Below are 22,101 nucleotides of genomic sequence, written 5' to 3'. Positions count from 1 at the left end.
AAACAGTGTTATAAACAGTGTTATAAACAGCTGATCAACTTGTAGAAAAGGAGTCGTCACCGCTGTCTGACAGTTGTATTGTTTGTTTTTATTTTTTTGTCTAAATATCTTCAGAGAAGCCGACTTCTGTGATGTAGCCCGGGTCTGTGTATTTGTGTGTGTGTGTGTGTGTATTTGTGTGTGTGTGTGTGTGTGTGTGTGTGTGTGTGTGTATGTGTGCATTGACCATCAGATAAAGGTACTTTCTCCTCTCCAGTTACCGCCTCCTGTCTGCTCTGAATCCGTCTGATTAGGACACACACACACACACACACACACACACACACACACACACACATCTTACTCACTTTACCGGCCTTACTATAAAATGACCCCCCAGACCATGAACACGTCACATGTCTACACCTCTAAACACATCAATCAATCTGTGTGTGTGTGTGTGTGTGTGTGTGTGTGTGTGTGTGTGTGTGTGTGTGTGTCTGGGGGGGTACGGTGTAAGATGAGATGACAGATAGTTATCAGAAGAAAGAAAATCTTTCCTCACCTCTTTTTCTCTTGCAAGATGAGCGCTCTCTGCATTGGTGTGTGTGTGTGTGTATATATACATGTGTGTATCAATGTGTGTGTAACTATGTGTGTGTGTGTAGGTGATTACGCATGTTCAACATGAAGAAAACACCGCTGGTCATGTTACATGACCATGGGTGAGTGGTACTTGATATCAAAAACATTCTGAGTGTGTGTGTGTGTGTGTGTGTGTGTGTGTGTGTGTGTGTGTGTGTGTGTGTCAGAATGAATGAATGAATGAAGTCTACACACAAACAGTGTTACTGATTATTCAGTTGCATGAGAATAAAGCTGATTGGGGTCATTAAAATCTGGTTCTACAGAAAAGATCAGGAGTAGAACAAGATGTGATATGATACAACAAGACACGATACAACAAGACACGACACGATACAACAAGACACGATACGATACAACAAGACACGGTACAACAAGACACGACACGATACAACAAGACACGATACGATACAACAAGACACGATACAACAAGACACGACACGATACAACAAGACACGATACAACAAGACACGACACGATACAACAAGACACGATACAACAAGACACGATACAACAAGACACGGTACGATACAACAAGACACGATACAACAAGACACGGTACGATACAACAAGACACGGTACGATACAACAAGACACGGTACGATAGAACAAGACACGATACGATACAACAAGACACGATACAACAAGACACGATACGATACAACAAGACACGATATGATACAACAAGACACGGTATGATACAACAAGACACGATACGATACAACAAAGACACGGTACGATACAAGACACGGTACGATACAACAAGACACGATATGATACAACAATACAAGGTACGATACAACAAGACATAGTACAACAAGAACACATACGACACAACAAGATACACTAAGATATAATACAATATGACACAACGCAATACTACAAGACACGAAACGATACAAGAAGACAAAACACAAGATACAATACGATACAATACAATACGATGCGACAACACGATATGATGCGAAAAGACAGGATAACACAGCACAAGATCTGATACAAGTTACAATACAATATGATACGAAAAGACGAGACAAGACAAGAAGACAAGACATGAGACACAACATGACATAATGCGACACAATAAACCTTCATTGACCGTTATTGAAATTAAAAATTAGACAGTATCGTTTAAGTTCAGGCAGTTGTTCGAAGTCCAAAACTCCTTGTTGACGACGCATCCCTGATTAAAATGTTTCCCTTTAAAACAGGTGGAACCAGTTCAAAAGTCAGAGATACAGCGGAAAAACAGGGAAGCTGTTTTCACACACGCCCCAACTTTGAGCAAAATGGAAGTGACCAAAGGCGAGTTAACCAGCTGAGAAAACACCACATTTGAAAGACACAAGAAAAAATATACTACTTTTATTTATATGCTATTTTAAAGCCACTAGAATATATTGTTTTTAACCACTGTAGGATTCTCCACTTCCTGTTGCGTTCAGGTGACAAACTAAAGGGGAAGCTAAGATCAAAATACACAAACACAGACACACACACACACACACACACCTTTACTGAAGTACACAACATCAGACAGGAGAGAGGCAGAGCTGGAAAGAAAAAGACAAATAAAGTGGTACAGAGACGGTCGACTGAGCATCAGCACATATGGAGAGTCAGGTATAAATGTTCAGAGGTTGGACAGGAGGAGGAGGAGGAGGAGGAGGAGGAGGAGGAGGACGGGGGGGAGGGGAGAGGGAGGAGGATGGGTCAGTAGAGCAACATTTATTCTGTCTGTAGCTCTCAGCAGATCTCACTTAAATCAGCAATTCTTTGGACAGAGCTGAACCACAGGGTCACATGTAAAAGATCCTCTGTGTCTCTCTCTCTCTTTTCTCTCTGTCCGTCCACCTAACTCGCTCTATTGTAGAATCCTCGCACACGTTACGTATGTTTTCACCACCAACCACAGAAAACCTCTGCAAAGGCAACACTAAAGCACAGAAGTGAAGGGTTACAGGTAAAGTGTCGGGGGCAAAAGGTCACTCAGCTCCTGCTTTTCAGTCGCTGAACGCCGTTTATGTTCTGACAACGCAGCTATTACCAATAATTATAACTTCTTTATGTGCTTTAACGAGAGAACCAGAGAAAACCAGAGTAGAAGTCTTTGAAGCAGTCAGAAGTGGAGAGATCTCTAGAGCTCGGTGAAAAACGTCTTCAGTTCATCACATTACATGATGCACAAAGAAATCAACCTCTAATAATATTACCGTTATGTTTCACCAGTCTGTGTGCAGCACCGGATCATCATCTGATTGAGGAATATCAACATGTTTTCAAAGGAAACATGCTTTTTGACAAAAGCCTAAAGTTCTCAAATGAAAAAGCAGCCATACAGGAACATTTTTCTAAATACAGGACAGTTTTAAACTGGTAAAATATATTAAGGAAAAAACTGGATCACATCACTCTGTTTCTGAGGTCTTTACACTTGGTTTGGGACCAAAATACATTTCTGATCTGCTGCTACATTATGAACCATCCAGACCTCTCAGATCGTCTGACACGGGTCTACTTCCTGTCCCCAAAGTCAAAACTAAACATGGAGAGGCAGCATCCAGGTTTTATACACCACATATTTGGAACAAACTCCCAGAAAACTGCAGGTCGGCTGAAGACGTCTGTCTCTGCCGTTCGATAAACCAGATTTCAGGCTTTGAGTATCTTAAACTGCACTGTAACTTTTACTCTCCTGTTTTATCTTATTTTTATTCTGTATTGAACTATTTTAATGTCTTTCTTATATTGCTTTATGTTCCTTTTTCATTTTGTCTTGATGCAGTTTATGTTTTTTAATGTAAAGCATTTGTGCTTAAAGTGCAAATAGCACAGTTAGCAACAACAACGATCCATCAACCCCAGACTCCTGTTTATAATGTGCAGAATAGAGAACTACACAATCAATCTGACTGGAGACCAGCAACCTGTCCTGTTTTGTTCCAGCAGAGCAAAAGCAGATTCAAAGGCTTCAGGCAGCGTGGACGGACCTCATTCATAAGCAGAAGGTCAAAGGTCACTCACCACCAGGTTTCCGATGACCATGACCAGCATGAAGACCAGGATGCAGAGCGGCTGACCGGCGACCTCCATGCAGTCCCACATGGTCTCGATCCACTCGCCGCACAGCACCCTGAAGACGATGAGGAAGGAGTGGAAGAAGTCCTTCATGTGCCAGCGAGGAAGAGCGCAGTCCTTCGAGATCTTACACACACAGTCCTGCAGGAAGGAAGGAGGAAGAGACAGCTGGATGTATCGAATCTACAAGATCTGAAGCCTGCATCTCAGTCAGAGGTCAGAGGTCAGCGGCGTTACCTGGTAGTTTTTACCGAACAGCTGCATGCCGACCACGGCGAAGATGAAGACGATGATGGCGAGGACGAGCGTCAGGTTGCCCAGGGCGCCCATGGAGTTACCGATGATCTTGATCAGGGTGTTGAGGGTCGGCCACGAGCGAGCGAGCTTGAACACGCGAAGCTGGAGGGAAAGAGAGACACAGGAAGACTTTGAGGAAGACTTTCAGAATAAGGGCACTCATTAAAACAAATTAAAGTTCACTCAGGTCAAGGTTAGGATTTTTTGCAGCTGTGGCGCCCCCCAGAGGTGAAATGTAATCTACTGGGATACATTATGTTAGTGAATATCATAAACGTGTTGAAATTTTCAAATTGATGTCTCATTATGATAAACTGATAAATAGCTGTTCAATCAAAATATAGTTAGTAAATCTAACTGACAGATTTATTTATTCCTGTAGTCAGAGATTTTTAATATTAAAGTTTGAGTAAATATAGCTTCTTATTTAAATTAAAAGTTTTTAAGGAACTTTTAACTGGTTCTGTCTCAATTTATTACTTTATTTATGTCTTCTAGACCTGCATAAGTTAGGACAGTTAGTTAAGACAATCCTAAGACGACTGGTTAGTCACTAGTTACAGTGAGAAGTTTGTTAGCCAGTCAGAAAAAAGCAGCAAGACATTTTTCTTCAAATAACTGTATTTTTGACGTTATATTTTTTGGTTATTACGATGGCAACATTACCACTTTTGTCCACAGGGGGCATCAAAGTCAACACAGAACAAAGTTCCTTTTAGTTAGCTTTAAAATATGTTTGTGGTGGAGATAAAAATTCTTATTTGAGTCGACCTGAAATGAATAGTCATGATAATGAACTGGCATCTTATGATCCTACAAGTATCACCATTTTTACTAAATGTATCTGTAATCTGATTACTTCTATTTTATCTCAAACTAATGAAATACAGTTTTTATTGTATCCAGATTACATAATCCCATTACATGTCATCTGCCTCCTCCAACCTGCTGGTTTGCATGTAGGGAAACATCCCAGCATGCACTGGGGCAGCAGACACATAAACATCAGTCTCTTTTATGTTTGTTCCTGCACTGATACTGATTTTATTGCATCTGACACAGTAAACATGGTCAGATCATGACTGATGATTGATGTTGTGTGATGACAGATTAATGACTGAATTAATTATCGACCTGTTGCAGTTTAAATCTGCCTGACAGACGGTTTGTCTTGTTTTAAAAAGGCATTTTCAGTCAGAGGAGTGGAATTATGTTGATTCAAACTGAAAACATTGAGTCAAGGTTAAACTGTTTTCAGTTAAATTTAAATTTTCTTTCTCTTCTGTACATGACAGAGCAGCACAGATGGAGCTTTATGTTTGTTTGTTTATGTTTGTCTGTAGCATCTTTTCCACAGACTCCTCGGGTGTCTCACGTCGACTGGAAAGAGGTTAAAGGGACATCTAAAGAGACAATGAGAGGGAAGGACAGAGAACGAAAAAATAGGAGAAAAAACAAAACAAGAAAGAAGAAAAAGAGCAAAAAGAAAACAAGAGTGATGAAAAAGGACAAAGAAGAAGCTCAGAAAGAACAAAAAGAAGAAAATAAACGTGTGTGTCCTTATTAGTGTGTGTGTGTGTGTGTGTGTGTGTGTGTGTGTTTGCCTCCAGCAGAAGCTGACAACACCCAGAGTGACACTTGGAGAGATCGACGCAGACAGACGAGGAAAGGCTTCGAGGACCCGCGTGTGTGTGTGTGTTTGTGTGTTTGTGTGTGTGTGTGTGTGTGTGTGTGTGTGTGTGTGTTTTGGGTCAATGTTGACAACCACCGTCCTCGTCTTGTGCATCAAACTTGTCGGCACCTGAGCGTGTGTCGTTGAGTGACATCGCCCATCAACAGCCAATCATCACGTCCCCTCACACACGGGGAAACGTCCACATCTGTCAGTTAACCAGCTCAGACCAGACAACATGTACACATGTGGTTTTCTGGTTTATATTATTTTATTTTCTCTCAACAACTTAACAAGCCTTTTCTTCTATGCTGTCTATTATTTTGTCCTCACTTCTTAAACATACAAAAAGTGTGACCTGGTCAGACAGAGCGCAGTTTTTTGGCAGCGGGAGGCGTCTCTTTGCACTTTTGCAGGAGCGCTCTGAAAACCCTGAGTTACATAAAAGCATTTGCAAAAATGCAAAAAGTTTTGCACTTAAAATCCAAAGTTATGAAGCAAGACTTTACTGTTGTCATGACAACGAATAATTCTAGTCCGTTTTACAACCAAGTGGATATTTAGAGCACAGATTATAACAGGGTGACGGCTGATTTTAACATTTAGGAGAATACAACAATTTTGAAGATAGTGGCACAGCAGAGGAGACACTTAAAGTTTTAACACACACGCTTGATTTAAGGAAATACAATTCTGAAGGACTAATAAAGATGAACATCTGTATGATGTAAGTAAGTATGATGATATTATTGTGTTTCAGGTGTAATCTGAGTGTGTGTGTGTGTGTGTGTGTGTGTGTGTTACCAGTCTGAAGGAGCGCAGCACGCTGAGCCCCTCCACGTCGGACAGGCCGAGCTCCATGAGGCTGAGGCAGACGATGATGCTGTCAAAGATGTTCCAGCCCGTCTGGAAGTAGTAGTATGGATCCAGAGCGATGATCTTCAACACCATCTCTGCTGTGAAGATCCCAGAGAACACCTGAAACACACACACACACACACATGTGCAACATAACATAAAATTATCAACAAATGTTTTTTCATAATCCAAAAATATAAAAATGAACCAATTAAAAACAAAAGACAGGTAGGAAGGTCGTCTCTGTACTAAGGATACTTGGAACTAGCTCTAACACACACACACACACACACACACACACACACACACACACACAAAGCTAAACAGTGGACACGTTCAGGTAAGGACACACAAACACACACAGAGACACAAGAGCTAAATGAAGGGCAGAGTTAGCCAAAGGGTAGGACATTTCAGACTGGGTTAGGTTCTCACACACACACATGCACACACACACACACACACACACACACACACACACACGCACGCACGCACGCACGCACGCACGCGCGCGCGCACACACACATACATACACACACACACACACACACACACACACACACACACACACACACACACACACACACACACACACACGTGTCACCTCCTATAACTCCAGCTGAAGTACACAAGTTCTTTAAAAGCCAACAGGAGTTCAGCTGCTGGAAAACAAAGAGACGTTCCAGCACACTGACCTGCTGCTCACATTAGCAAACACTGTTAGCATGAACCAACACTCACACACTGTGTGTGTGTGTGTGTGTGTGTGTGTGTGTGTGTTAGCATGAAAGACACTGAGTTAAAGTGATTTCAAGAAGAGTTATATCAGTATCTGCCTCTTCTTCTTTGCTCTGAGTATTTCCCCGACACTGAAATCAGGTCCATGTGATCAAGAGGGAACCTGATTCCTGCTCACATGTCAACAACCATGAACCAGTGTGTGTGTTTGACATGTTGTCAGGATCACTGTCGAGTCCACCTGCCTTAAATCCGAGCAGATAATCGGTTGTTTTACTCCTGGTTTTGCAGATTCCCTACCAAAAGCAGCCATGTTGCAGTCCGACTGGTCGAATCAGTCCTGACTGCCATCCATCACTTTAAACTTTTATAATCAATAAGAGGGACAGTCAGTGTTTCTGTCATTTTCAAAATGATGACATGTTTTTGAAATTCAAGTGATATTCGATGACGTCTGAGTGCAGGCTTGCAGTTTGCAGCTGTGGTCTTAATTTGGTGATGAATTTGAACAACACTTCTCTGGGCTGTTTGCTCCTGTGGTTTGATCCTTTAAGCCTCTCTCTCTCTCTCTCTCTCTCCCTCTCTCTCTCTCTCTCTCTCTCTCTCTCTCTGTAGACCTCAGCTCGTCCTCTCTCTCTCTCTCTCTCTCTGCAGACCTCAGCTCGTCCAGGGTTTGCCTCGCTCTGCTTTACATCACGTGTGTACGTTCTCTGCCTTTAAAGTGTGTGTCTGTTGAAAGTGCGTGTGTGTGTGTGTGTGTGTGTGTGTGTGTGTGTGTGTGTGTGTGTGTGTGTGTGTGTGTATTTGTGTGCAGCAGCCCCTCTCTCTGCTTGTTGTTCTGGAGAGAAGGGGATCCTCGATGTGACATCGGCTACGTGACACACGTGTGATTGTGTGTGTGCTTCACAGCAAGTGTGCGTGTGTGTGCAAGTCTCCCAAAAAGTGAATTCTGAGGTTTAATAGAGTGTCTGACTATTTTGATGCACGTACACACAAAATCAGGCTGTTTCTGGGGTTACCTTTCCCTCACACACACACACACACACACACACACACACACACACACACACACACACACACACACAGAATGATCCTCTTACACGGGCTCATTAACTCTGTAGTGTGCTGATTAGCTACTCAACAATCACGCCGTTATTATTACTGACATCAGGAGAGCCTCTCACACATGTAAGTGAGTGATGTGTCGGTGAAGGAGGCTCACTCAGGACAAAAAGGTTGAGAAAAACTCTGAGCTGAAGAGGAAAATGTGAAATAAATCAGCCGGTAAGAGATTCAGAGTGTGAATTTTAAATAAATGACAAAAAGAGGAAGAGAGATTGGTGGCGTCAGCGTCAACATCAACACAGTACAAAACAAAATGTGCTAAAGTTCCCTTCCAGTGGACAAACATGATAAAATACCCTCTGAAGCGTACAGGTCAGTGATAGGTCCCAAATAGTTTGTTTTTTATATTATCGACAAATGTAAAGTATCAAAAATATTGAAATTTGTTTTATCGATGATGGGAATATTTTCTGTTCTGGGGAGAATTTACAGCAGTGCAATAGATTTTTGAGTCCAACTCAAACTCTTTAAAAAAGTTTTACCGACTACTGATTTTTTTTATTTTTACTGAAAATTAAAATTATTTAATTTTTCGGGCACAAAAAAGACAAATCAGATTTGCAGTTCACTGTGACCAAATTTTTTTTTTTTGTTTCAAAAACTCAAAGATTCAAATTTATCTAAAGCAGAAAAGTAAATTATCTCTAAAGATTATAGGTCAGCAAAACTTTGTAAAGTTTATTTTAAAACTTAAGAGTTTGAGTTGGGCTCAAAACTCAAAACTCTATTATGTGTTTTTAAGCTGTCAACTAGTTTTTACTTTTTTTTTTACAGTGTACATATTTAACACTGAGTAGTAACAGTAGCAGCATGAGGAAACTTTGCAACCTGCATCAGGTTCAATCAAAGTTTATTGAGAACTTTTCTATTTTTTTTTTTTTTTTGTGTGTTTGAATTAAAGAAATCAAATCAGCGATGCTGCCGACTTCAGTACTGTGGTGAGGTGTTGTGTTGCAGTTAAATGCAGTGCAGTGTGGTGTTGTGTTGTGTTACTGATCAGTGCAGAGTGTGTGTGTGTGTGTGTGTGTGTGTGTAACCGTGTGTGTTGACGTCAGGCAGAGTGACATTAATGAAGTTAAACACAGTTCAGCTGTCAAATATCAGCAGCAGCCTCCGGCCTCAAGCCGCCCGCTCAGGAAAACATCACAGCTCTTTATATTTTAACATCAGTATTTTATAAACTGCACCGTGTTCAGATGTTTATTGGGATTATTATTTTGACTACTGGAAACATGCAAATTGGAAATATTAATTCTCCAAATCCAACTGAAAACTTCACAGTTTGGTCTCATTATTTTTCATTTTAAAAGTCGTGAATTTATGCTACTTTGTGATTGGCTGACAGAGAGTTTAATCAAACTGAATGCATATAAAAAAGTGCCTTGTGATGGTTTTTCACTCCGCAGCTCTGATCCCAGTGTTTTGTTTTTTTTTTGCAGCAAGCTGCATCTTACTGTTGCTAGGCAACATGTACCTGCCTGCCAATCAGCTGATCTGATTTTAGAGTGCTGTAACTGACCAATCAGAATCGGATATTTAACAAAGTCATGTAATAAACACTAATACAAACATACATATGAATATTATGTTCCATTTCTGCCAAATTCTGCAAATCAGTCTGTAAACCTGACACCTTTCAGACAGACGTGATCAATAACGGCACTGAAGTAAGAAATGTTGAGTTAGATTCTTGAGTTTTTTGTGACGTATCTTACACACAGTTGTGTTTTTAAGAACGTGACAATGTTTGACTGAAATCCAGACTGGTGAGTTTCAAGTTCAGACACTGAGGACTGAGTGTTTCTGCAGAGGCAAAGTCTCTGATTCACCGACTGAAGGATGAAAAACTACTCTGACCAGCAAGTGTGTGTGTGTGTGTGTGTGTGTGTGTGTGTGTGTGTGTGTGTGTGTGTGTGTGTGTGTGTGTGCACTGCTGGCTCACAAACAGGGGATGTCGACATCAGCACTCACTAATAACAGAAACATCAGCAGAGAGAGGATGACACGGACTCTGTGTGTGTGTGTGTGTGTGTGTGTGTGTGTGTGTGCGAGTGTGTGTGTGTGTGAGAGAGAGAGAGAGACACGTGATTATTTTTGTCACAACCAGGCAGATGTAATGAGTAAGCACCAGTACACACACACACACACACACACACACACACACACACACACACACACACACACACACACACACACACACACAGAATGACTGGCGGGTCTATGAAGGTCCGAGCAGCTGGACACTTCAGGTGGATTTCATCATAATGAAATAAATTCCTTATTTCAGTCCAGATTTCATACATTTTATTTTATTTTCACTAAAATCTGTAGAGAATCTAAAAATATGTAAAGGTACTAACACACTAAATTAATAGGTATATAACAATATTTTCAATACCGCAATAAAAAAATGTCCGTAAATGCTGCACACATCAGATCTATTATTTAATAAAGATGTCATTTTTCTGAGTTTTTACCTTTAGTTTTTGGTATCGTTACATCACTGGTAGACTTAATAAACTGTTTAAATGTGTTTAAATGTTTAAAAAAAATACCTGACTGTACTTTTTAATGTATGTTTTTTTTAGTCACAATTAACAGTTCTTCTTTTAGTTAACTTGTTAACTGTAATTAAATTACTTTTTTAAGCATTAAGTGATTCTGCTGGGCCAACTTACTATACCCAGTTTGATTAATTAATTATTAATTTAATTTATGACGGCTGATTCAACTTATTCACTATGATGGGGTCTGACTTTAAGTAACCAGCTAATTCTGCAGTAGTATAACTGGCATTAAGCAGTTCTTTGAGCCAACTTAATTTACTTGGGCTGCATTAATTCAATTTATTAGGTCCAGTTCTACTTATTTACTATAGTGAAGTCTGACTTTAATTAATAGAGTTGGTCCAACAAATTTTACAGCAGGAAAATTGGCATTAAGACAGTCAGTCTGGCCAACTTCATTTACTTGGATTGAATTAATTTATCTGGGTCATTTCCACTTATTTGGTGTAATCTGACTTTAATTCATCATCTCCTCACTGGCTGGAATCAGTTAAAGTCAAATAAGTTGAATGAGCCCTAATAAATGAAGCTGACCCAACCTAAGGAAGTGAAACTGGACCAAAGAGAACCATGTCATCATGTGGAAATACTGAATTAAGTTCATTTCAGATTAATAAGATCATTCAAAGAGTTATTTAAACTCCTGTATATGTTTGAGCTGTTTCTGTTTATATGTTTGCTTTTTACTGTTGTTCTCATGGAAAAGTATGTAAATCCAATAAATATATTGTTTTAAAAGATTATTCTTTGTTCAGTCGCTCACTGGCAGTAAGTTTATCATGCAGGTTCCCCAAAAATGCGTCATAAGCCCCCAAGTTTTAGCTTTCCCAGCACTGCCCTGGTGCCCCTGAGCAAGGACGGCACAGTGCTGACCAAATTAGCTAACAGTCACAGCAGAGGACTCTCTCTTCACTTCTGTGTGTGTGTGTGTGTGTGTGTGTGTGTGTGTGTGTGTGTGTGTGTGTGGTGGGGGACACCCAGCAACAGCGTCACACTGTGCAGAGTGCCAGATCGCACAGGGAGCACCTTTATCAAGAGTTCGTTCAGTTTCTCCTCTGCTGTCCTCGCTCTGTCTCTTTCTCCACAAAGAAACTTCATTACTGCAGACTTTAAGGCTCATTTTTCTCTCACATACTAACAAGACTGGGAGGACAATCAGAGGCAGTAAATATTTCTTATCAAAACCTAGAAAAGTCCTTCGTAAAAATGTCGGCAAGGTCCTCGCGTCCTCCAGAGGAAATGGAGGACAGAACCCGATGGTTTTGGGTTGGGTCGGCTGTATTTCTCACATACTTCATGGGCTTGTGTCGGGTTTAGGCTGTATTATTATAAGTATCATTATTGTTCAGTCCCTTGAGGATTTCATAGACGGTCTTTATTTTAGCCGACAAAATCCTCAGTCGTCAGCTAGAAATGAGAATCTGCTTTTGTTTACGTCTCTGAGGAATCACAGACCTCATGTTTCAACAACCGCTACCAGTTCAGATCTCAGGTCTGCTACCGTTAGCACCGTAAACCGCATAAATGCAGTGCGAGAATAGAAAGCTTGGCAGACATATCAACAGTAAGTAAGAAAGGCGGAGCTCAGTGTGGAGTTAGCAGACTGGGTTCTGGCTGGAAGTCATCTGGCAGCTGCAAGGCTTTCGGCTGGGAGGGAGGGGAAATTTGAGGTGGCTGCATCTCTAATAAAATCAATTTATGCGTGACACTTAAAAGCAATATCTAAGAAAAATATGCTTACTGTTCTCTTTGGTCAGTAAATCAAAAAGTTAATTTCAGACACACCTCAATACTCATTGGTTAGGACAAAAAAATTAAAAAAGTATAAATCATAGATGCGCAGCTAAATGAATGAATCAGTCGCTTTAAAAACAAATAACTCTCCAACAAAACCAGTTTCAGTCAAACCACATTGTGTGTGTCCACTATTAGAGACACTGAAGGTTAAGTACACTCAGGAGAGGCTGTGCACTTAATGCACAGCGCGGCTCTATGGATAAAAGCCTCCACTAAATGGTATGTATCCTTTAGATCTTTACAGGCATGGAAATATTGATACGTAAAACCCAGAGAGCAAAGCTGAAGAGCACACGACAAACAACAACAAACAGTGAGGGCATTAGTCGACATTGATTCTGTCAGCACAGTAATGTCCTGACATGAGCCTCTACCTTACATAACACACACACACACACACACACACACACACACACACACACACAGCAGAAGCTCTCCTGTCCGTCAGAAAGGCTAGCTAAATGCTATGTAAACATCTGTGAGGATTAGAGGCTTTATCCTCTAAAGAACTTAGCGACTCCAGACTGCAATCGGATCCTGGTGACGTGACTCAGCCTTTATCTGAGACCTGAACTGCTCCAAATTGAATTGAGGAAGAAGTTTGGACTGTTTATGCTGCAGAAGCACACAGCTACATCAAACTGCAGAGGAGGCGACGGCAACATTAGACGGATCTTATATAACTGCCGGTACTGTGGACTAAATGATGTCCCTCGGGGTTGAGTTTCATGCCGTGTGGACAGTTGATCAGGTGGACATGTAGAATAAATGGGGCATAAATTGGACCAATCATCACACTGATCAGCTCTCTGGTTCCTGATCATGGTCAGTTTTCACTCACTTTCAAACAGGCAGCAAAAATATGAGCTACTTGAGCAACAGGAAGTTCCTCTGTTTTATGCACCGGACACCAACCACAGAGGTGGGAAGTAACTAAGTACAAATACTTTGTTACCAGTATTTTAGAAGAGTTCTCAGGTATTTGCTTGAGTATTTATTTTTCTAATAAATTTTTACATTTTAAGACAAATATCTGTACTTTTGACTCTTACAATTTCAAAACAGTCTCGTTACTTTAATTCATTTGAGGGGAAATATTTATTATTTTTATTTTGCATCATCATACGCCGCAGTCCTGAACATCAAGACTGATGTAAATCCATCAATAAGCAGATAGAAAAGATTATTCCCTGCTGTATCCATCAGTGCATATCATGCATGTCAGATGTAACAAGACAAAAATTACGTAAAAGACGTAACGAGATGGAAAAAAGTGCAACAAGAAGAAAAACTTAATAAGATGAAAACTAAATAAAAGACATAACAAGACAAAAACAAAGTAAAAGACATACCGAAATTAAAACTACATAAAAGAATTAGTTGCAATAATTTACTTAGTAGTTTTAAAATCCACAAATTTCTTTTAAAAGCAAAGTTTTGGCCATGGTTTGATTCCTGCCACAGTGAAGGGAACATTTTGTGAGAAAAAGTAATTTTTGACATTTTCGTTTTTTGAGAAATATTTCATGCACTTGCTTTTCACCAAAAAAGTTCAAAATCTGCTCTTGTGGAAGGTTTCGTGTGCCAGGACGTTCATACACTGTGATTGAAAACTGGGACATCAGAGGGTTCATGAAGGCATCAATCTCGATCCAGTTAACACTCCCACAGCGGCCCACCTTTAGGCCCAGTGCCAGTGATTGAACACCGCTGCCACAGGCCGACCCAAAGCCACTGTTTCTACTTATAAACTGTATTACCATTCTCTGCCCCACACAGCCGCCTGGAGCCTGAGCTGAGGAAACCTGACATCACTGGACAGGTACAAGTGTGTGTGTGTGTGTGTGTGTGTGTGTGTGTGTGTGCAGGTGTGATCAACATTGTGATTTTGGCCGTGAGCCTTTCACACCTCAGGTGAACCAATTACCATATTGCATCAACCTATCAGCTCCTGTCAGATCGTCAGCACACCTGCAGGGTCAAACACAGGAGTTAGTCACGGTGGTTTAAAGCCATCCGACCCGTTTCTGTCAGCTCTAATACTCAAACTCGCCTCGCTTTTCTACTGAGACACAAACACACACACACTTTCTGTTTTTTTTTTTTTTTTCAGGAAAGCAATGAAATCAGTGTCTATTTTTCCTCTCTGAATCCTGAGGTTTTCAAATTGTTTAAAAGGGACTGAGGCGGTTTCAAAGGTCCAGGGGTCTTTGTCACTTTCACAAAATCTAACTGCCTCTAAACTCGCCTCAAGTTTGTTTATCGCACCAACATGTTTGGTAAAAAACCTCATGGGGAGGTCTGTGCTCTTCACTCTGCTCCTGCAACATGTTCAGAGGGAACATTCATCAGAACAAACCTCTCAAACTAACAAAGCTCATGCTAATTAATGAATCACCATCAGAAAGATTACATCTGTTTAAAGGCAGTGTAAACCCACCGGGACGTCACCCAATGATTTGTGGGTACAGTTCTGAAGGCTCAAGTTTGGCAATTTTGGTCGCCATCTTGGTTTTTTGAAGCCAGAAGTGACCATATTTGCACAAGAGGGTGGAGCTCTATTCTGATTGGCTCTGACTAAGAACCTGAGGACACACCATGGTAGCGACTTGTCAATCATAAGGTAGCCCCGCCTATTTTACTCTAATGGAACATAATTTACCAGATGAACATCACGCTGCACTGAAGATGACTTGAAACTAGCGATTAAGACGATAAATTCATTAAGAAACTGTTTACTGAGGTCATAAATCCAGTGAGAAGTAGCCTCATTTGCTCATAAGCTTACATACAACCTGATTTCCTTTTGCAACCAGGGAGTCTCCTCCTGCTGGCCAGCAGAAAGAAGGCACTTCTGCACTGGCTTCACTTGTCAGACCCTGTGTTGAGATGTGAGGTTCTCTGGGTTAGGAGGTTAGGGTGTTTCAACAAGGCAGGCTAAATCACCAAAACACCGGCAATTCTGCTTCAATTAGAGGTCTGGTTCAGCCTGGCATTGCAAATGTGAATTAGTCTTGAATCTGTTAGTTTATCTAAAATTTCCAAGGAGCGTGATCTGGACACAACTGGACAAACCTGCAACTATTCAGAGCAATGAAATGTGGCGTAGCCAAGTTAGTAAATGAACCTGTCAGAAGCACAGCCAACACGTCTTTTCTTTCAGAGAAAATAGACAGTCTAGTACGTTTAAGACCGACATGAGAGTGGATTCAACAGAAACAGTTGAAATGTTATCCCAGGGTTAACTCTTGGCGCAGGGTTAAGGATAGCCCTGAGCCAAGAATATGCTGTATGAAAAGGCTTTTGAGACACAGACCCAAGATTTATGGCAATATGACAGATCAGACCAGACTGAGCATCATGTGGACGAAGCCAGACTGGAGTCACATCTTGGTTCCTACAAACCAAGTCGACCCCTGAAGAACATCCATCTATCCATCCATCCATCCATCCTTCCATCCATCCATCCATCCTTCCATCCATCCATCCATCCATCCATCCATCCATCCATCCATCCTTCCATCCATCCATCCATCCATCCATCCTTCCATCCATCCATCCATCCATCCATCCATCCATCCATCCATCCATCCATCCTACCAGGTTCCCGATGCTCAGCATGCCGTTGAACTCGTCGGTCATGGGGTAGTGCTCCATGGCCATGAAGAGCGTGTTGAGGACGATGCAGATGGTGATGGCCAGGTCCAGGAAGGGGTCCATCACCATGATCTTCACGAGCTGCTTCACCCTCAGCCAGCAGGGACAGCACTCCCACACCAGGTACCGGTGGGCGAAGGTGTACCAGCATGGATGACACTTCTTATGGGCCTCCTCCAGCTCTGCGTGGGTAAAAACAAATGAATCAAGTAAAACACGAGGAGAAAGTGAATGGATCAATCGAGGATTTAGGAAGAAATAGAGGCTGTGTTATTAAGAGGTAAATTAATCTATTTTGAATAAATGTTTGAGATGAATATATTATATTGTGATGATGATGATAACCCCTGAAGGAAGGCAACAGGTCTGATTTGGGTCTGTAACGGAGGGAGAAAAATGCTGGACGTCTTAAAAGAGTAGAAAATCAACTTCAGTTGGGCTCAACGCTATTTCTCAGGAGCCGAATTTAAGAAGTATGAAAACATTCTCATATTTGTCTTAATTTGAGCTCGTTTATGTCTCGGACAAAGACGAGATCTTATTTTGAACTTTTTCTTTCCTCTGGGCCGCACTGACCAACACACTTTTTCTCTTTTTGGTTCATTATTTATTTATTTTATCCAATAACAGACTGGATACCAGTTCAAAAGATAAACTGGAAAATTAAGAGTTTTTAGAACAAAATCTTGGGAAGAATATCAAGTCCAAGTGAAGTTCTGAATCAGTTGTGTTAAAGTCAAAGCTGACTTGCAAGATTTTGTTTTTTGTCAAGTCTGAACTCATTAGATTTAATGACTCGAGTCCAAGTCATGTGACCTGAATAGATGCATCTGGCGGGGACATATGTAAACTTTAAGATAAAACAAGATATATGACCCGAGAAAAGCCAAAAATACAGAGCTCATCTTTATACAAAGTCAAACAAATATAGAGTAAATAATAGAGGAAAGAAAAGTAGATAGGAAAGGAAGGAATCGAAGAAATGAAGGAATGAAAGAATGAAGGAAAGGAGATAAGGGTGTACAGATGGATGGAGGGAGCACAGCAGTGAGTTTTTGTATTTTCCTGTATAATGATCTGTTCTCTAAGAGCAGCGAGTGCCGAGGGGAGAGACAGTGACTCAGCAGACCTACCACACACACACACACACACACACACACACACACACACACACACACACACACACACACACACACATGCTTACAACACACATGAATGCAGATTTTTGGACAGATATGAACCCAAATATCTGATACATGAATATCATCAAACACACACACACACAGGAACTTGGAATGATCTCATGGTTAATGAGGATAACGAAGATAACACACACACGCGCGGACACACACACACTTTCTGTCTCTGCCTTTTCCAACTCTGGCACAAACAAAGCCAGTGTTCCCCTGGGGTTGGCTGGGGCAGCGACACACACACACACACACACACACACACACACACACACACACACAAAACTCAGACATGGTTACACAATCCTGTATCGACACACAATTACACAATTACACAAGGACACACACACACACACACACACACACACACACACACACAAATAGACCGGAAACACACAGAAGTGTTAACAGGCTCACTTGGATGTAAAATTCAGACAAATAGGTGGTTATACAATCGCACACACAACTACCCATTAAAAGTGAAACACACACATGCAAACACACACACACACACACACACACACACACACACACACACTGAGGTAAAAAGTCAGGCAAGGTTACAGTCAAATATTGACACAAACACACATAAAAATGTGGAACAGGAATAGATGCAGAGCTCCCAGTTAAACTCACACTTTATCATTTCTACCACTGGCAGTCTCTCTCATTAAACAAGAACAGTAAAAGTAACATTACATACTATAATTTATACTTAAGTGAAAGTAAAATCACAGCCTTTAAAGTACAAGTACCCAGAAATAATTTGAGTAAAAAAATGCAACTAAGTAACTGATTACTTAAACTGCAACAAAAAAGTAATCTAACGAGTTTCTTTGTAGGGCGTTACCACCGACACTCCTGACCTGAATCTGCAGGTCTTCAAACTGTTGACCAGATAAAGTCTTTGAAGTGTCCCTGCAACCCTGCCAGCCAATCAGAAAGGAGTATTTCCTGTTAAAAGTTTTAAATGTTGCTGGTGTTGTTTCTCACCTTCCATGGCGTCAGTGAGGTAGCTGGCAGCACTGAGCGCCCTCCCCCTCCGCTCCGAGCCCTGCGTGGACGAAGGACGAGGAAGCAGCATCGTACTGAGCTCCGTGGTGGACGTGGGGACCTGAGACAGAGACAGAGACAGAGAGACAGAGACAGACAGAGAGACAGAGACAGACAGAGAGACAGAGACAGACAGAGAGAGACACAGAGACACAGAGACAGAGACAGACAGAGAGACAGAGACAGAGAGAGCGACAGAGAGACAGACACAGACACAGAGACAGAGACAGACACAGAGAGACAGACACAGAGACAGAGAGACAGAGACAGAGAGAGAGCGACAGAGAGACAGACACAGACACAGACACAGAGACAGAGACAGACACAGACACAGAGAGACAGAGACAGACAGAGAGACAGAGACAGAGACAGAGACAGAGAGACAGAGACAGAGAGAGAGCGACAGAGAGACAGACACAGAGACAGAGAGACAGAGACAGAGAGACAGAGACAGACAGAGAGACAGAGACAGAGAGAGAGCGACAGAGAGACAGACACAGAGACAGAGACAGAGACAGACAGAGACAGACAGAGAGACAGAGACAGACAGAGAGAGACACAGAGAGAGAGACAGAGACAGAGAGACAGACACAGAGACAGAGACAGAGAGACAGACACAGAGACAGAGACAGAGAGAGAGCGACAGAGAGACAGAGACAGAGAGACAGAGACAGAGAGAGAGACAGATACAGAGAGACAGAGAGACAGAAAGACAGGGACAGACAGAGAGACAGAGACAGAGAGACAGAGACAGACAGAGAGACATGTTCTGTATATTTACCCCAGAGTGTGGAAAGGGTTCCAAAAGGGTTCTTTCTGAAGAGCTGAGGTTCTGCTGAGATCCTTATTTTGTAGAAAGGGTCTGTCAAGGGTTCTTTGCAAGACTAAGGGTCCCATTAAGAACTCTTTTCATCCAAGGAACACTTTAAAGATGGTTGAAATCCTTGAAGAACTCTTTTGTCAAGGGTTCTTTGTACCAGAATATAAAGGGGTTCTAGGTAGAACCCCTGAGGTGGGCTCTAGATAACATGCTTGCAATATAAAATGGTTCTCAGTAGAAGCACATGAGTGTGTTCTAGATAAACCCTTTGGAACAAAAAGGGTTCAAGTGGGTTCAAGATATACTCTTTGGAATATAAAAAGGTTCTCTGTAAAACCCCTGTGAGTGTGTTCCCGATAAAACCCTTGGAATATGACAGGGTTCTCTGAAGAACTCCAGAGGTAGGTTCTTGATAAATCTCTTGGAATATGAAAATGTTCTCTGTAGAACCCACAGCGTGTGTTTTGGATAAACCCCTTGGAACAAAAAAAGGTTCTCAACAGAAATCTTTGGCAGCTTCTAGATATAACCTTTGGAATATACAAAAGTTCTCATTAAAATAGTGGGTTCTTGATAAAACCCTCGGTAGAACAGTTCTCGGTAGAACCCCACAAGTGTGTTCTAGATAAAAATTTTCAAATACAAAAAAAAAAAAAAAATTCTCAGTAAAAATACCTGGATAAAAAAGATTCTCCATAGAACCCCCTAGAAAAAATATAACCCTAAATAAATATAACCCTAAGTCTCTTTTAACAAAAAAAAAGGTCCTCTGTAGAACTTCTTGGTGGGTTCTAGATAAAAACCTTTAGAAAAACAAAATGGGTTCTTAGTAGAAACCCCTGGGTGGGTTCTAAATAAAACCTTTGGAATACACGAACAGATGCTTAGCGTGCTTAGAAGGTTCTTGATACAAGACCAGAGAGAGTTCTGGGTGGTACCATTACACCAGAGAAGAGTTCTATGTAGAACCTCCCTTGGGTGGGTTCTTGGTATAACCCTTTATTTTGGGTTCCAGAAAGGGTTTCAGATGGAACCCTTATAACAAGTTTTACCAGGAACCGTAAAGGGTTCTTCTACGGGGACAAACTGAAGAACCTTTATGGTTCTAGTTAGCCCCTTTAGTTCTAAGAGTGTAGTTATTGTAATACACAACACACATACTGAAGATTCATTCATGAGTGTGAGCCATCATCCACGTATCTGTTACCGTGGTGATAGCATCACACACACACACACACACACACACACACACACACACACACACACACACACAGATTTATGTCAGGTCAAACGGGTCAAATAGAGTGCCGTGATTTCTGTGTGTGGGTCTGTGTGTGTGTGTGTGTGTGTGTGTGTGTGTGTGTGTGTGTGTGTGGTTCTTATCACCAGGGCAACAGACAAGCAGGTGATGACTGGTGTTCAATGAATCAGAGAAATCAGTGTGCCACTGCTCTGTGTGTGTGTTTGTGTGTGTGTGTGTGTGTGTGTGTGTGTTAGTGTGTGTGTGTGTGTGTGTGTGTGTGTGTGTGTGTGTGTGTGTGTGTGTGTGTGTGTGTGTGTGTGTGTGTGTGTGACAGATGAATCTACCTGACTCTCCTCTTAAAGTCTGACTCAAACAAACTAAAGGCTTAAATTAAACTAAATAATTATCAGCCATGTGATCAAGATGCCTCCTGGAAGCTTCAGCAGGGAGGAGAAGACGGAGGCAGATCAAGATCACCCTGGAGGGATTAAATGTCCCATCAGGCCTGAGAACGTGTCAGGAACCCTCCAGACAGGAGCTGGAGGATCAAGCTACAGAGACAGTTGTTTACTTTGTCTGCTGCGTCAACCGAGACGCAGTGATAAGTGACTGAATTATGCAAATTTATATCCAGAAATCTGACAAAATATCAGGCTGCACACAGTGCTCTGCATCATTACCATGGCAACCACAGGTCACTTAAATGTACTTTAATATTCAAAACTGTAGAAGGTGTATTTATGCAAAGTCAAGATGCTATTGACAAAACAATCTCACCTAAAGCTATATTTAGGATCTTCTCTTCAGCAGATGAATTTCAACCTAATTACAGTTGCTCTTTTTTTTTTTAAGTAAAGGAATAGTTTGTATTTTTTGAAGAGGTCAGTGTATTCCCTAACAGCAGACGGTGGTCAGCATCAGAGGTGCACAGAAAGGACATTGGTAATGCTTCATTTTCCAGGTCCCATTATTTCATGATAAGTAGGTGGTAATTACCAAGTAATACATTTTAAATTTCATAGAAATTTCCCAACAAATTACCTCTAAATTACCCCCAAAATTCATGGTTAAGTACCATTTTCATGTAGTTGGTGGTAATTACAAAGCAACATATTTGAAATTTCTTAGACCCGCAAATTACCCCCAGATTTCATAATAATAATAGTAATTCACATTGCAGTGTTTCACGAAGGGCAGCAAATAAAACTGACAGGTTCGAAAGTCAGATAAAAACGGATAAACAGATAAAATTATTCAGTGTAAAATGGCCAGAATAGGAAAATAAAAACAGTTTTGAAGTATGTGATAATTAGCAAGTGCCATTTTCTTGTAGTTGGTGGTAATAACAAAGCAAGATATTTGACATTTCTCTGAATTTATTT

General features: G+C 41.2%; 1 protein-coding gene across 1 annotated transcript in view; it reads right to left on the bottom strand.

Annotated features, from left to right (window-relative positions):
* LOC146307876 (sodium channel protein type 5 subunit alpha-like) overlaps window positions 1–22,101 on the bottom strand; it is a 210,498-nt gene that overhangs the window by 59,380 nt on the left and 129,017 nt on the right. The window contains exons 15-19 of the mRNA XM_084747390.1: window positions 18,597–18,717; window positions 16,357–16,595; window positions 6,476–6,649; window positions 3,940–4,101; window positions 3,649–3,843 (exon numbers count right to left, since the gene is read on the bottom strand). Coding sequence (XP_084603516.1) covers window positions 3,649–3,843; window positions 3,940–4,101; window positions 6,476–6,649; window positions 16,357–16,595; window positions 18,597–18,717 — 891 coding nt within the window. The remainder of the gene's footprint in view (window positions 1–3,648; window positions 3,844–3,939; window positions 4,102–6,475; window positions 6,650–16,356; window positions 16,596–18,596; window positions 18,718–22,101) is intronic.

Source organism: Lutjanus erythropterus, chromosome 21, assembly GCF_056507025.1.
Source record: "Lutjanus erythropterus isolate fLutEry1 chromosome 21, fLutEry1.hap2, whole genome shotgun sequence".
NCBI lineage: Eukaryota > Metazoa > Chordata > Actinopteri > Lutjaniformes > Lutjanidae > Lutjanus > Lutjanus erythropterus.
The sequence above is the reverse complement of the archived record's forward strand: the minus strand, read 5'-3'. Positions and strand labels throughout refer to the sequence as shown.